General features: G+C 38.9%; 1 protein-coding gene across 1 annotated transcript in view; it reads right to left on the reverse strand.

Annotated features, from left to right (window-relative positions):
* The window catches only part of MGAT4A (alpha-1,3-mannosyl-glycoprotein 4-beta-N-acetylglucosaminyltransferase A), a 78,636-nt gene that overhangs the window by 60,450 nt on the left and 2,370 nt on the right, over positions 1–15,816 (reverse strand). Inside the window, exon 2 of the mRNA XM_027674879.1 lies at positions 13,790–14,100. Within this exon, the coding sequence (XP_027530680.1) occupies positions 13,790–13,883 (94 nt within the window). The 5' untranslated portion in view covers positions 13,884–14,100. The remainder of the gene's footprint in view (positions 1–13,789; positions 14,101–15,816) is intronic.

The following is a 15,816-nucleotide window of genomic DNA, read 5'->3' on the forward strand; positions in this document are numbered from 1 at the left end:
AGAACAAGAAACAACCCCTTCACCTGAAATACTTAGAGATTTGCTGACAATGTAAACAAATGCAATTACCCTTTAGGTAATTCAGCTCCTTACAGTCAGTTTGATACAAGTCATCCGTGACATCATATGTTTCTCCTCAGATATCAGTCAACACTTTCAGCTGCTTTCTACAAACAAGCACATATACCTATATTAAGATATTAAAATATTAATGCTATCCAGTGGTTTCAAATGCCTAGGGAGTTCTTTTGTGGTGGGTTGGTTTTTTGGGGTGGTTTTTTGGTTTGTTGGTTGGTTTTTTTTTAAGATAAATATTTCTCTGCATACCACCTTTTTATAACCTACTGAACTTCTAATTCCATTTACTAACACATAAATTCTGTTACTCTGCTGCAACAGAATTCATGAAAGTGAGGTCTTTGATCCTCCTTGTTACTGACTTCATAAGTTAAAACTGGAAAAAGGATTTGAAGGAGAAAAGAAGTTTCCATAAAATTACCAATTCGGTAATCGTTCAAGCTACCCCTAATCCTGTCACTCACATCTTGCAAATAGTCAGACTTGTGCAAAACATTTGACACTGTCCTGCACAACATCCTTATCTCCAAACAGCAGAGACATGGATTTGACAGATGGACCGCTCTGTGGATAAGGAACTGGCTAAATGGTTGCACTCAGAGTTGCAACCAACAGCTCGATGTCCAAGTGGAGACCAGCGACAAATGGTGTTCCTCAGGGGTCAGTGCTGGGACCAGCACTTTCTAACATCTTTGTCGGTGATGTGGTCAGTGAAATGAGTGCACTCTGAGCAAGTTTGCCAATGGCACCAGGCTGTGTGGTGTAGTCAACATGCTGGAGGGAAGAGATGCCATCCAGAGGGACCTGGACAGGCTTCAGAGGTGGGCCTGGGTGAACCTCATGAAGTTCAACAAGACCAAATGCAAGGTCCTGCATCAGGGTCGGGGCAATCCCAAGCACAAGTAGAGGCTGGGTGGATTGAGAGCAGCCCTGGGGAAAAGGGCTTGCAGGTGCTGGTTGACAAGAAGCTCAACATAACCCAGCAATGCACACTTGCAGTCCCCAAAGCCAACTGTATCCTGGGCTGCATCAAAAGCAGCATGATCAGCAGGTCAAGGAAGGTGATTCTCTTCCTCTCCTCTCAGGAGACCCCACCTGGAGTGCTGCATCCAGCTCTGGGGCCACAGTATAAGCAGTATGTGGACCTGTTGGAGCAAGTCCAGAGGAGGCCACAAAGATGATCACAGGGCTGGAGACCTCTCCTTTGGCTCCCAGATCCTAGGCTGAGAGAGCTGGGATTGTTCAGCCTGAAAGGGAGACCTTATAGCACATTCTAGTACCTAAAGGGGGCTGAGAAGAGAGCTGAGGAGGGAGTTCCTACAAGTGCACAAAGGGACAGGGTAAGGGGGAATGGCTTCAAACTGAGAAAAGATGGGTTTAGATTAGATGTAAGTTAGAAATTTTTTACTGTGAGGGTGGCAAGGCACTGGGAACAGGTTGCTTGGAGAAACTGTGGATGCCCCATCCTGGGAAATGTTCAAGGCCAGGCTGGATGGGGCCTTGAGCAACCTGGTCTAGTGGAAGGTGTCCCCTGTCCATGGTAGGGGGCTGGAACTAGATGGTCTTTAAGGTCCCTTCCAACCCAAACCATTCTGTGATTCTATGATTAATTGAACCTGCATTCTACACTTTTTATCTTCTACTTATCTGATGCCTCCATATCAGCTATAGTTATAGCTGTTATACAGTTATAACTGTATTTTAAAATACAGGAGATGAAATTTTAGTCAAAGGTTACTCATATTATTCCTTGTATTCATGACATACAACACATAAGAAAATTGAAATGACTAACTGATCTGAAATCAACTTACTTTTTTCCCTTGTCCAGCTCTCGTTGCACCAGTCAACTGCATTGCTAACAAAACACAACGTAAGCTATACAGCTGCAACCAAAGCCAGTCAGTGCCTCCTATAGCGACTAGTGTTAAAAAAAGATCAAGGGAGGAAAACCAGACAATATGACATGTTTGTCATATGCAAATGCTGGAACAAATAATAAACTCTAACAGATCAGAATTTCAATTATGGCAAAAGAACTCATAAACAAGAAAAGAACTGTCCAGAAACAGCAACTAACATGTTTTCATGAGGTTAGACAAGACAATATCAGCTTCTAGTTAGACTCGACTAAGGCCATTGGAATGTGTCACAAGGTAAAAGAAGGTAACATTTTAAATATTTTTGGTGACAAGAACAGTGTCTACAAAATACTCAGTGCAGAAAATTATTACTTTCATTTAAATTTCCCAAGTCACTGTGTTAATTACATATTTTCAATTATTTTTCCATTACACTACTCTTCATTCTACATTCGATATCATACTGATGGAAGCCTATTCAACCTAAGGCGACTGAAGGCCCACACTAAGACCTTAAACCATCTTGTCTGGGAGCTGCTTTATGCTGACGACGACATCCTCGTCGCACACACAGAAGCAGCTCTGCAGCGTTTAACATCCTGCTTTGCAGATGCTGCTGAGCTCTTTGAGCTGGAAGTCAGCTTAAAGAAGACAGAAGTTTTCTATCAACCTGCACCTCAGGAAGTCTTCCATCATCCCCATATCACCATCGGCCAATGAGAGCTCAAATCAGTCCAGCAGTTTAATTACCTAGGTAGCCTCATCTCCTCAGATGGTAAGATTGACAGAGAGATAGACAACAGGTTAGCAAAGGCATATAGTGCCTTCGGAAAACTCCATAAAAGAGTTTGGCAAAATAAACACCTGAAGAAAAGTACAAAGATCAGTGTTTACAGAGCCATAGTGCTGTCTACTCTTTTATATGGATCCGAATCATGGGTCATCTACCGCCACCACCTGCGTCTCCTAGAACGCTTCCATCAACGCTGTCTCCGCACAATTCTAAACATCCACTGGTCAGATTATGTGACTAATACGTCTGTTCTAGAACAGGCAGCAGTTACGAGTATTGAGGCCATGTTGCTGAGAACACAGCTGCGTTGGGCAGGGCACGTCTCAAGGATGAAGGACCACCGCCTCCCTAAGATCGTGCTCTATGGTGAACTTGCCACTGGCTGCCACAAGAGAGGAGCCCCGAAGAGAAGATACAAGGACTCCCTGAAACAACATCTCAGCCTTGGCCATATTGATCAGCATCACTGGTCTACTCTGGCCTCCAATCGGGAGGTCTGGAGACACACTATCTATAATGCTGCTGCTTCTTTTGAGAAAGCACGCAGGATCACCCTTGAGGAGAAAAGACAACGTAGAAAGAATCGTGTCTTGCTGATACCACTTAAGGAGTCTTTCCGCTGTGCCTTTTGCAACCGGACTTGTCTATCTCGTATTGGCCTATTTAGCCACCAGTGCGCTTGTAGCAAATGTGGGTAGAGCGCTTCCCAAATCTTTGTTCACGAAGCCTAGCCATGATGATGAATGTTTTGAGAATGAAGGGTAGAGTCAACTGCATCAGCCACCAACTCTACAGTTCCACCTAAATACCACAAATGGTAACACTCCTTTTAATATACCAGTCTCCTGCATTTAATTTCCATTTGAAAAATGCATCTATAATGTTTCAATAAAAACACAGTGAAGTAGCCATGAATGCCTTTTTCTTCTATGGCAAATTTAACAATCACAGCAACATGGACAAACAGTAACATGCTTAACACCCGATAAAGATAAAAGAAAAAAGCTGAAGCACAGATTCTTGCGAGGCCCAGAGGGCTATTCTCCACTAATTTAAAAAAGGACCAAGTACAAAAATACACCGACAAACACAAACACAAGCAGTTTGTTCTACACTCTGAAGGAGGATTAAACCAGCAGTATCACGAACAATCCAAAACTAAGACATATAACTTATGTCTTGAGTTTTAAATAAACCAGCTCTCTCACCTGGCACGCTGGTATCTTTGTGCACATAGTGAGAGCCAAAACTGTGGGGTGGGAAGGGTACACCTTCGTGGGACCAAGCAGAGGCTCTGGTCCTAACAGTCTGTTTCCTCCAAACTCAGAGGAACACAATGTTAATTTGTATTCCACAAATTGCAAGTGCTAATAAAGGTTAATTTGTATTCCATGGTACATTTGAACAAATCCAGAAGGACAGACTGAAAAAGTATTATGAAGGAGTGACAGAAGGAAAGAGAGTATACAGCTGCATGTTTTAATGCAAAAGAAGCTGCAGTGACCTTTCAACTTTGAAAGAATTTAACCACAGCCATCCTACATTCATTATCCAAGCCACTGGTTTATCATTATGACTGCACAGGGAACCAACTTAAAGACATTGCTACTGCATACATGAACATATTGTAAATATCCTTGCATCATTTTTTTTTCCCGCCTAAAAACAAATTCTCAACTTCACCCAATTCAAATCTTGGATCACTGCAATCTACACATTGCTAAAATACCAAAAAACCCAATTCAACTCATCTCTGGATCCCCAAAAATACAAGAGAAAGAGAGAAGTCTTCCATTCGGTTACTGCTTATTCCAAGTTCTAAACTTTCATCAAACTAAGTTAAATACAGTTAGTTTTAAAGCAACATACAACAAATACAGGGTAAAGCATTAGTCTCTTTTTCAGTGTCTTTGTATAACATGAAATTGCACACTTATTGTGTCCAACTGCCTTCTCAGTAAAGCAGGGTGGAAGAGGAGAACAAGGGAAAATGAGCCCTGACCTAAAAAGGTTATCTCTACCTAGGAGAAAACAGTTATTCTACCATCACATGTCTACACGTGAATTTCAGAAAGGTCTCCCCTATTTCTGTCTAGAGCCTCTCTGATCAAGAGAGTGCAAACAGCCTTTGTGCAAAGCAAAAATATTTAACCCTGACACTTCCAGACAAACAACACACACACCTCTACACATCCTCCAGAATGCGACTTACAGCAAATATGCCAACCAATTGTGCAGTAACTGAGTGACTGACCCCTCTCAGACATCCCAAAAGCACACAGACTATTGTACAATCTCTCAGCAACTACTTAGCACAAATACACACCTACAGAAAATTTCCCAAAGGTGTCATTTACTGTGCACACTTAAACAATCTGTGCATACACAATTGGAATTTCTGGTAATGCAGTAATTTGGTCAACAACAGGATGCCTGTGTAGCAGCATCCACCCATCCGGGGCTGCAGGCTCTGCATCTGGAGGATTTCTGCCCAGGCAAGATTTCCACAAAGAAAAAGAAGTCATGTCCAGAAAAAAAACAGGTGTGTGTATCCCAAACCTTCTCCAAAAATCATCACATTAATATGCTCACATACTCTTGAACGTTCAGGGTTCAGATTTTGAGGGTTAAGACGCTGGATATTCTCCTTATAAGTAAGTTACAGTCCAATGTGGCCAGGAAACAAAGTACACAGGAAACTAGAACACAGTAGCACACAGAAAAAGCAACCACTTCTGACAACCTGAAAGCTTCCGAACACTTTAACATGATTTGTTTCTACCACAGAATTGTCAATAAGTCAGTGAGTTTCTGTGCATACAAATTAAGATGCTCTTACTTCAAACTATTCCTATCCTTCCTTTTAGAAACAAATGTACACATACAAGTCACAAACTACAGTAAGCAAAGCCAGCTTCCTAAACTAAATAGAGATTAGTAATGGTTGATTCACAGCCAAATGCTTAACATTTTCATACATTAGAAGAAAATTCATCTAGCAAAAGATAACTGGTAAGAAGAGTGCTACAACCTCACCATTTAACAACACTATTTTAAGTGCTGAAACTTTTGGAAATTTTTATTAGCTTGGGCACAAAAATTCAAGCCATTTTTGAAGTCCGGTTATTATTTCCACACATTAGTGGGCTGAGGTTGCTGATGTTCCTTGTTTCTTTGTGCCTTGTTGTGCCTTGACAACTGTCTTGAACAAGCTCTGTTTCTGAGAACATATTCTTTCTAACTTGTCCTCCTTGCAAGAAACTCAGGATCAAAGCTTCATCATGCTCACATATTGTTGCAAATTAACAACAACCTTGTAAGTCAAATGTAATCCCATCACATTTGTTTTATTCAAATCTCTCTCTAGTGGTACCTCTACAGTTTGTCTCTAGGGGCTGTGCAACTGAGTATGAGGGCTGTTTATTGGCACAAGTACTTCACTGGTAATTTGTAATGGAAAAAAGATTTAGTTCAGCCCATCTCCGAACTGTTTGAGGAAACTTTAAATGTTCTTGGCATTGACATGAAAGACCATGATGTATCTGCAGGCTACAACAGCAATATTTGTGCTTGATAAGCATAGAAAACTTTTAAATTCTTTTTGAGCATTACACAGAAAAATTATATACTGTCACAAGCAGGAATAGGGTTTCTGTTGTTTACAGTCAGATAGATGGGTGGCACATCTGTGGGAAGTATCCACAGGAATAGACAGAAAGCTGATGAAAGCTGAGGAGACAACCAGAAAAGCAGCTGGAAGCACAGCTCTACAATACTGTAGAGTAATTGCTTTTAAGGTACAGACTAGCTGGAATAAAGCCTTGCACTGTGAGCAAGGAAACTGCTTTCTCTTCACTTTCTGCCATGTTCAGGAACACAAACCATAGTGCATTATAAACAAAACTAAATTATAGACTTACCAGTGTCTCATCTTAAAAAGAAGCAACTTACAGGACTCTAATCCTAAAAATTGTATCAATAATGAAAAAGGCTTTTTTGTTATTCAGGCAGCAAATAAAGTCATAATTACACAGCAGGAATAAGGTTACTGAATAAGATACTACTCCGAACTGTGTTAGTGAAGAAAAATAAAAGAAAAAAATACAAAATCATACTAGAAAATAAAAATAAGTCACTTTTTGAGATTTTTCTGACACGGTGTGTCCATGGTTCCTAGTTATAGAATTGGCTGTTTACTGTTAATAACAATAAGAGATTAACAATAAACAGATAAGGGATTCTGCTAAAATACAAGCATGCATTTTATGTATTTTAAGGGATCAAGTTTTATTATAATAGCGGCCAACTCTCACATATCTCATGCAAACATCAATATTATTAAGCAATGAAATACACTGTCACGTTGCTTTTGGCACTAGAAGAGATAAGCCCGGCAAAGGTCAAGAATAACTACATTAGGTTATAAGGAACTTCTGGGGGTCATGTAGTCCAGCCCCCCACTCAAAACTAATTTCAGCACGATCACTAGTTCAAGTTAGAGTATTCTTGCCAGCCATAGGTCTTTTCTAGCTAAGACTTATTTTGGAAGCATCACATTGATTTTAAAGACCAGTGTAACTCACTCTTTTTGTGCTAGCCCCAGTCTCTGGTACCAATTATGGTATCAGTGTCTTTTACTTGTCATTGCCAGTTTAACTTATTTTTGAAAATGCCTACATGGAAATTCTTCACCACTGACACCTCCCCAATAATCTACTCCAGTATGTAACTATACTTGCCATTACAAAAACTGTTTCCACTACCTAACCTTGTTCTCCCTTTCAATTTCAGTCCCTTATATCCTGTTATTCACTATGGCCACAAACAATTGATGATGTCCTTTTTTTTAACTTTGGCAAGACCTTCTTGGCAAGAACTTTTAGAGTATTTCAGAATAAGCGCTCTCTCTCTCTTCTCACACCTTTCTTTTAAGCTAAGGAATGTCAGGGCACTGATCCTTCCCTTACAGGGTAGGCTTTCTGAATCTCTGATCACTTGTTGCTTCTTTGAATCCCATCTAATGAATCTATTTTCTTTGCCATGCACCATACAGAAGCAGACACAGTACAAAGCAGAGCAGAAAGAAGACTTTCTGTGCCTTGCTGGAGCAGTAGACTTTATACTTATTTCCTTACACCCCTTTTTTTGTACAATTTCTTCTGTTTTCTGCAATAATGTGATAAGTACACTTAGCACGGGATTTACAGTAAACTTTCATTTCTAACTATCATCCTAACATCAAATTTCTTCCCCATTCTTTATGTATACAATTGATTTTCTTCTTCTTTACTGCGTCCCATGTTTTGACTGCAGCATTTTCCCCTACCTTCAACCCTCTATTCACCCCCCTTCCTGACTAAGTCTCCAATTTGCCTAATTTATTTTAAACTTGAACCTCTTTGTGTACCTTTACTTCTCCTCCCATCATGGTGCTGTTTGAAATCCAATAAGAATTATCTCCCTCTCACCACCCAGATTCACTAAGGGAAATATCAACCACCACCAAAAATACAACAGATTACTGCAAAGCCACTCTTGCTCACTATTAAAATGAGACCATATATCTATTTTAACTACTCTAGGAAGACAGTTACTGGCTTACAATCCATTGTACATTTGTAAAATACATCTCTTACAGTAGGATATGAGCAGCTGTGGCAGATGCAACTGTATTTCCTGGCTTGGCTAAATTAATCATATGATAGTCTCGGGATGGGAGGATTTTATAGGAGTCATGCAAGCATAGAAGATTCAGTATAAAGAAGTATTAGGAGAAGCCACACTGAGCAAAAGTATGGCCTTTCCCCAATTCTAACAACTGGGCCGTAATCAGAGCAGCACCTCAAGATGTTGGCTGAGCCAGATGACGTTAAATGCTCTGAGAGCAACCAAGTTTTATAATCCCATACACTATTCGCCTAACCTGGATAGCAGGTTACCAAAAAAAAAAAAAAAATCAAGGAAGAAGGCATTGCTGCAAAAGCCCCTTTGGTAGCAATCCTTTTCACCGCAGCTCTCCAAAAATCACTGGTGCCAGAGGAGTTCTGGTGCAACAGGCATAAGACAGACAAAAAGATACTTCAGACCTAAACACTGCCCACCTGAGCGGCAATATATATACCTCTTCTGCTTGATTCAAATGGGACAGGGTGTTCACCACCTCCAAAGGACTCTCAGTAACCATTCCAAACCTACATTCCAGGTTTAATGAAATTCAATTCCTTTTTTTAAGTTATAGGCCAATCTGTTGTTGAAAACAAGCTTGAAGTGTATTTTAGATAAAGGCCAGAGTAACATTCATGTGTTGGTGTTAAAAAGAAAAAAACCCTCTTATTTCCTTTAATTTCAGCTCCTGTAAGATCTGCAACAGACTTTCCAAGGAAAACCAACATTTCCCTTCTATTTAACAGAAATGAAAGAGACCTCTCTTCTCCAAATTGGCATAAATTGTTAAAACACTTTCTACTTTAGCATACCAGCCCATCCCTTCCCTTCCCTTCCCTTCCCCTGCCTTCACCCTTCCCAGTTTGTAGTCCATTGAACTTTTTTGGTTGGTTTGTCTTAACTCACATCAGTGGGAAATCAGCACATAACTCTGAAAATCAGAACATGCAGCCAGAAGGCTGTAGCAGCATTCACTCGAATAACAGCTTCTCTTGGGATCAAAGTATAAACTAAGGTGGGTTATGGTTGCAAAATACTAACATGCATCTCTCAGATTTCTCACCTTTTTTTACAAGAGAATATTGCATAACCACTGCCAAAGGGGGAAAAACAGAGGGAGAGAAAGAGGTGGGGGGGAGGGGAAGGAAGAGGAAGAGAGATTCTGTCCTCCTTGTCTTGTTTCCTCTATGGTTCTTTCTATAGGACTCTTCTTCCTCTGGGAATAAATATTTTTGGTTCTTACATCAAAATTTTCCACCATTGGCTGAGGCTTTTTGTCAGGTTCCTCTCAGTTAGGTTTTCTTATCCTTGTTGCTAAGTTTAGATGTTTTTGAACGCTTATGATTATTGTGGCTGAGAAACAACATGGTAATTCTAATTTTATGAAAACAGCCAGAGTAGAGAGAAGACAACAGTTTTATTATAAATTCCAGGCTATTTTCTCTCCAAATGAGAGAAGACATCATGCTTAAAAAGAAACAGTAGCTCCAACCTTCATTATTTAAGTATGAGAATATTTAGCAAATTAGGAAGCAAGCTAAATATCTCAAAAGTTCTCTCAGAGGTCTTCACATGTGAATTTATATCAGCATACCAAAATAACCCATCCTCATACAGTCAGAAAATTCTACAGTTATGACAACACTCTTGGATGAACTGAAATCCAGAAGCTTTTCCAACTAATTCTCCATCTTTAAAGAAGAATGATGAAATACACCACTGGTTTCAGAGTGCTACAAAAATGACATAGTTCAGCCAATCCTGAAGGGCTAAATTGCAGCAGATTTTCACAATATATATTCCACACTTGTTCTCACACTTCAAGTAGCCAAATGCCTTCTAAAAGTCATGTAAGACACTGCCAACAACCATCTTTGGCCAAGAACAAAACTTGCATACTTTAAATGAAAAAATACTTGAATTTCATCCTACTATGCTTGCCCTAATTCAGTGAAATTATTTACTTTCCTTCCAAATTTCCACACTGAATTAGGATTAGGAAGTTTGTTGATGCAAGAAGAGGAGGTTCTTGAGCATCATGGAGCACAGTGCTCTTCCTGGAACACTGTGTACTCAAACCAATAGTCACGTTAAAAAGTATCAAGACTACACTCTCTACATAGCTTTGATGTCATTTTTGTGAGCGGCGTAATAGGTACACAGCACTGATCTGTAATGGTTAGATCTTAAAAGCAGTGCCTTTAGGATAAAATACACCACACTCTTCTAGAACTCACAAAGGAGGTGGTGAAGACCTGTGACCCTGAGCAGGTCAGTAGTCCCAGAAAGCACGATTCAGTCAAAAGAGATGGTATTAAGTTATTCCTTGCATAAGAGCTCAGTCTTAGGAAGAATTCAAGGACATCTTACACTGAACTAACTGTGAATGTGAAGTGACTGCAGATCCTTTAAAAGTGGTCCTTCTGTGCATCACAGTAATCAGCATTTCGTAATTTTGATTTCCAACATCTACTTAACTTATGCTAACCATAGCACGCTTTTAACCCTAGAAAGAGGCCCTAGAAACTGTTGTTCAAGAATCCCTCACAAGAGGTCTTTCCCATGTGTATTGAGGGCTTGTACGGCTTCCTTACAGCTCCAGTGCTACTATACACTGCATGAGGTCCAGAAAGTGACAAAGATCTTGGGCTAATTTTGAAGACTCTCTCAAAGGACCACAGATATTTCAGTCAACCTTCTTCAAACACAGTTACCTTTAAAATCAAAACATATAATTGGCCATTGTGTCTGTCTTGCGAAATGTTATTTACATAATCAGACCATAGGGTAAGCTAAAGCCATGCTGCTTCCAGCAATGGCACTTCAGACAGAGTATTTCCGTCAGCTCCTGACAATTTTTCAGCATATCCTTGAAGTTTGCAAAGCATTGTTCTGCAGAGACAAATTTTTGCACTTTAAAGCAGTACCAAAGTCTGTATCACTTTGAAGTGTCTAAATCCTATTCTGTATAGACTAAAACTAGGTATATTTACTAGGGGAAGATATGATCTACAAAAATATCATATAATCCCAGTCTTAATTGGTATTCTACAAATGATTCTGCATGTTAGGTGATAATTATCCAAGATCTTAGTTTCTAAATTAAAATTAATCACTTGAAGACTGGATTAGGGTTGTTGGAAAGAAGCACTATGCTTCTGCTTTAAAAAACAAAATTTGTTTCAGTTATCACTGAGCAATTTGAGGGGGTTTGTTTTTTCTTTCAAAAAGTGTAAATAGTATTTTCTTTCCTACTGTAGATTTACTTTGCTATCCGAAGATTTAAACATACAGGAATCTAAATGCAATATAAATGTAATGAATAACAAAATATGATAATCAAAGTATGCGACGCCCAACAGCCCTTCAGCGAATGGGAACAGCAAGCACTGTTTTCTTCAAACTGAGCCGCTCAAAAAACTTGTAATGAAAACATTATCAATTAAAATACCATCCCACAAGGCTTACTAAATAAGCATAAAATTACATCAAGCTGGACAAAAAACCTTAGCAAATATTTATCATCAGTTTCCGAATCTTTTCCACTGCTGCGTTGATTGAAAATGTGGTACTAAATTAACTCCAATCTGTTTTGATTTTGGATAACCTATGCAAAATTTAAAAAATAACATTCTATGTATAAACTTCTCTTGAAGCAACACCTTAAGCACAGGTGATTTAGACTTTAGTTTTGTAACTGTGATTTATGACTAATTAACACATTACTGATATATCATTACACTGATTTTTATTTAACAAATTACCATCTTAATCCTCAGCAGCAAAATTTGAAGAAGATAAATGCAGAAATTTTATACCAACACTAAGGAAGTATTGATTCTGAGCATTCAGATGGAAAAAAAGGTATAAAGAAGAGCAGTCTGACTAACAAAAGCCCCAAATAGCAGATTTTTGTTGATTTCTTTTAACAGAGACTTTTCCTTGTGTTACGCTTGACAAAAGAGACCGAGACATGTAAATCATGTATCAGGTAAGAAAGAAAAAAAAACATGACAAAGAGTTTCATAGATATTTATCTTTGCTGAAGTGAAAGCAAAATTCTTATGAGGTTCTTCAGCAAGAAATTAATAAAAATGTAACTACTGAATTTGCTATTAGTCAAAATGAAGAAAATACTACTTACAGTGCTATTCAGATACCCTTTTCTTGTCTGTCTTTGGCACGTCTACACTTCTGCTGTCCAATTAAAAGATCTATATATTACCACAATCTTGAGAAGCTGAGATTTTTTCCTGCTGCTTGCATTCAGAAGGGTAGCCTACCAACCAACTGCTACAGCAGAATCACACCACAAGGCATCTGCTTCTCCCACAAATGCCCAATGGGAAAAAATATTCAATATGACACAGAACTTATCTGCTTCTTTTATACTTAAATAAGGGCTATTAGTTGGCTATGCTACAACAGACAGTATTCATGGAAAGCCTCAGCTTCCTCTTCCTGGACCTGAGGCTCAACTGAAGATAATATTCTCAGCAGAATAATAAGAACAAACAATCACTGAAGACAAAATTAGTTTTAAAATTACTTGGTCTTTGAAGAACATAGTCTACTATTTTTCAAGAGATCAGATGTTTATAAAATAAAAGAACAATCCTTTCTTCTTCTAGAAAACATTGCTGAACAAGTTTATTTGCTTTACTGAAGGACAAAACCAAATTACCCTACTTTCAGTAAACAGTCACAACCCTCAGGAAAAACGAATTTTTCAGTGTTCACATGGAGTGCAGTAAGATCAAAGACATATAAAAAGGTGAAAGTCTACTACACACAATAGTTACTTAATTATTTTAGAAAATTGTTTATGTGGTTATAATAGATGCATTTCCCATTACTTGGTCAATTTGCTCATTTCTTATATGATACTCTGACAGAAAGTATTTTCAATTTCATTCAAAGACAGCAAGAAAAGTCTTTCAATGGTGTTGACTGGCAGTTTGCCACTGCCATCACTAAATCATCAGGGAAGACAGAAAGCAGCACCAAAAATAACATTCTCTAGTCGGGTCCATTGGCCATATGTTACATGGGTAAATAAATAAATAAACCACGAATCAAAAACAAACATATGGTTTTCCAACAACCATAAACCAGGAAAAAAAACTAAACCACAACTATTCAGTCTTGACCAACCCATTCCTCCAACAGCAGCATTTGTTTTTCTTCAGGTACATTTTTTTTTTCTTTTTAAATCAGGATCACTTCAAGTTGATTTTCCTGGACCTACTAGCAGGTGTTTATTCCTCACCAAGGCAGTACCTTCTGTAGCAGAGCTGGTCAACGAGCAATTTACAGATTGCTACCATACAGCAGCAGCACACAGCCATGCAGCCCTGTGAAGGTTAATTTGGTTTCGGAGCTTTTTACTTACCTTTCCCATTTTGCCATGCAGTATACCAGGACAAACTGAGGAAAGTAGTGATGAAAACTAACACGGTGGTCACAGTTCCATTTCGGAGCCTCATCTCATTTCAGCATCACACTTGTTTATGTTCTATTAGTGATGAAGATCTATCTGTTGGGCTGCAATGAAGTCAGCTAAAGTCTTCCAGGAGCAGCTGGACAATAGCGACACAATATGTAGCTCTCACATATTAGATGTATCATAAATCAATCCATTCCAAACTGCTGCATGCTTTCTTACAGTTCTCATCAATCAATCTTCTCTTTATTCTTCTAGTCCTGTTGAAAGGAAACAAAATTTAAGAGATTATGCCAAAAAATATTTCCAAGTGTCCCCCAAGAACCGAAATACACTACACATTCATTGTTGTGTCTTACGCGCACCTCGCTCTCGGCTCAGAGAACAGAACTTGTTAGAGGAATGTGTCCCTTTTCTAAGGCCGCTTGTGTCTGGGGGGAGCTGTATTTCACGTAAATTCAGTCATTAAAGGACAAACATACACATCACCAACATCACAATTTTAATATAAACTCAAGCAAGGTCACGAGTCACCCAGCAGGTAATGAACTGATACAAAAGCTGCTTTCAGGAAGCAGCAACTCAAGGCTCCACTCTTAAGTCCTTACTTGAACAAAACCTCTCTGAAATCAGTGAAGGCCTTATGTAACTGCAGCAGCAGAACCACTCCCAGCAAAATGAGAGACTAGATTTACAAACCCACATCACTCATCTTTCTCTGCTCAGTGCAAGAGTATTTGATCCATCCACAACCATTTTTTTCCTATATCAGCTGCAGCTAAAGCACAGACTACAGTCACACATGTACTGACTGCTCAATCTATACCAACTGGCAACAACCCAAAAGCCCCATAAAAAGCCATATGACTATATCCCTCCTCTATCTCCACCACACAGGCACAAGGAAAAAACATAAGTTACCTACAGGTTTTATCCTTGAGGAAGGCTCCATATCCCAAGATTAGAAAATCCTCCACTGATCAAACACAGCCAACATCTAATCATCCCGTCCTAACTAAGCAAGACGAAGAGAATATAGGGCAATAAATTAACCAACTCAAAAAAAAAAAAAGTAAAAGAGGGGAACAGATTTGTTTCCAAAGCATTAAATCATCTCTTACAGTAGTTCGAACATTAGCAATCAATGTTCTTTCAAGGCACTCCCAGTCTTTTTTTCCCCCACTATAAACTATACCTGATACAAGTATGTTACTCAGCAATAAATAACTTGCTCCAAATTTTCCTTGGAAGCAATCTCTGTCATTTTCTTGCCTTGCTGCATTTAGAACAACAGAGGGAAAAATACTTTTTATTATTACGGTACCAAGAGATTCCAGTCAAATCTGAACTACTTTTCCCAAGCTTGTATCACAGCACACATTACCTTTACCAAAGAGCTCGCAAAACAAGACGTAACCAACAGGCATGGTTAAAAAAAGAACAGAAGAGAACCAACAAAGTGGCAGAACTACATGCTCCTGTGTTCAAATCTTGGTCTCAACATCCATGTTACAGAAAGTGTTTACCTTTGGACCACAATTACCTCACCTATAATGTTACTAGCATAATTTCTTTTGAGAAACTTTATGCACAGATAGGTTTGTGGCTTTAAACATTAACTCTGAAAGCACATAGTACCTATGAGGAAAGGAACAAATGCAAGTACATGGGAAGCAGACAGAGTGGATGGTAAAATTCAGTAAGAAATAAAATAATGAGCAGGAACAGAAAGAGCTGTGAAAGGCCTTAGAATAACAGAAACTTGAATTCAACTCAATGAGAGATAAAGACAGCTAAGACACCTATGAGGGATAAAGACAACTAAAACACCTATAGAAAGCTAACACAGAGAGCACAGCATACGAGGAAATATCATCAGTATCAGCACTTTGAAAAGGAGATGGACATAATAAAAGCCAGAAGGGTAGGCAATAGTAATCCAGTGAGAAGTTAAAAGTCTGGATAAACTTTAATAA

The sequence above is a fragment of the Neopelma chrysocephalum genome, unplaced genomic scaffold, assembly GCF_003984885.1.
Source record: "Neopelma chrysocephalum unplaced genomic scaffold, ASM398488v2 Primary Assembly neopelma1_25, whole genome shotgun sequence".
Lineage (NCBI taxonomy): Eukaryota > Metazoa > Chordata > Aves > Passeriformes > Pipridae > Neopelma > Neopelma chrysocephalum.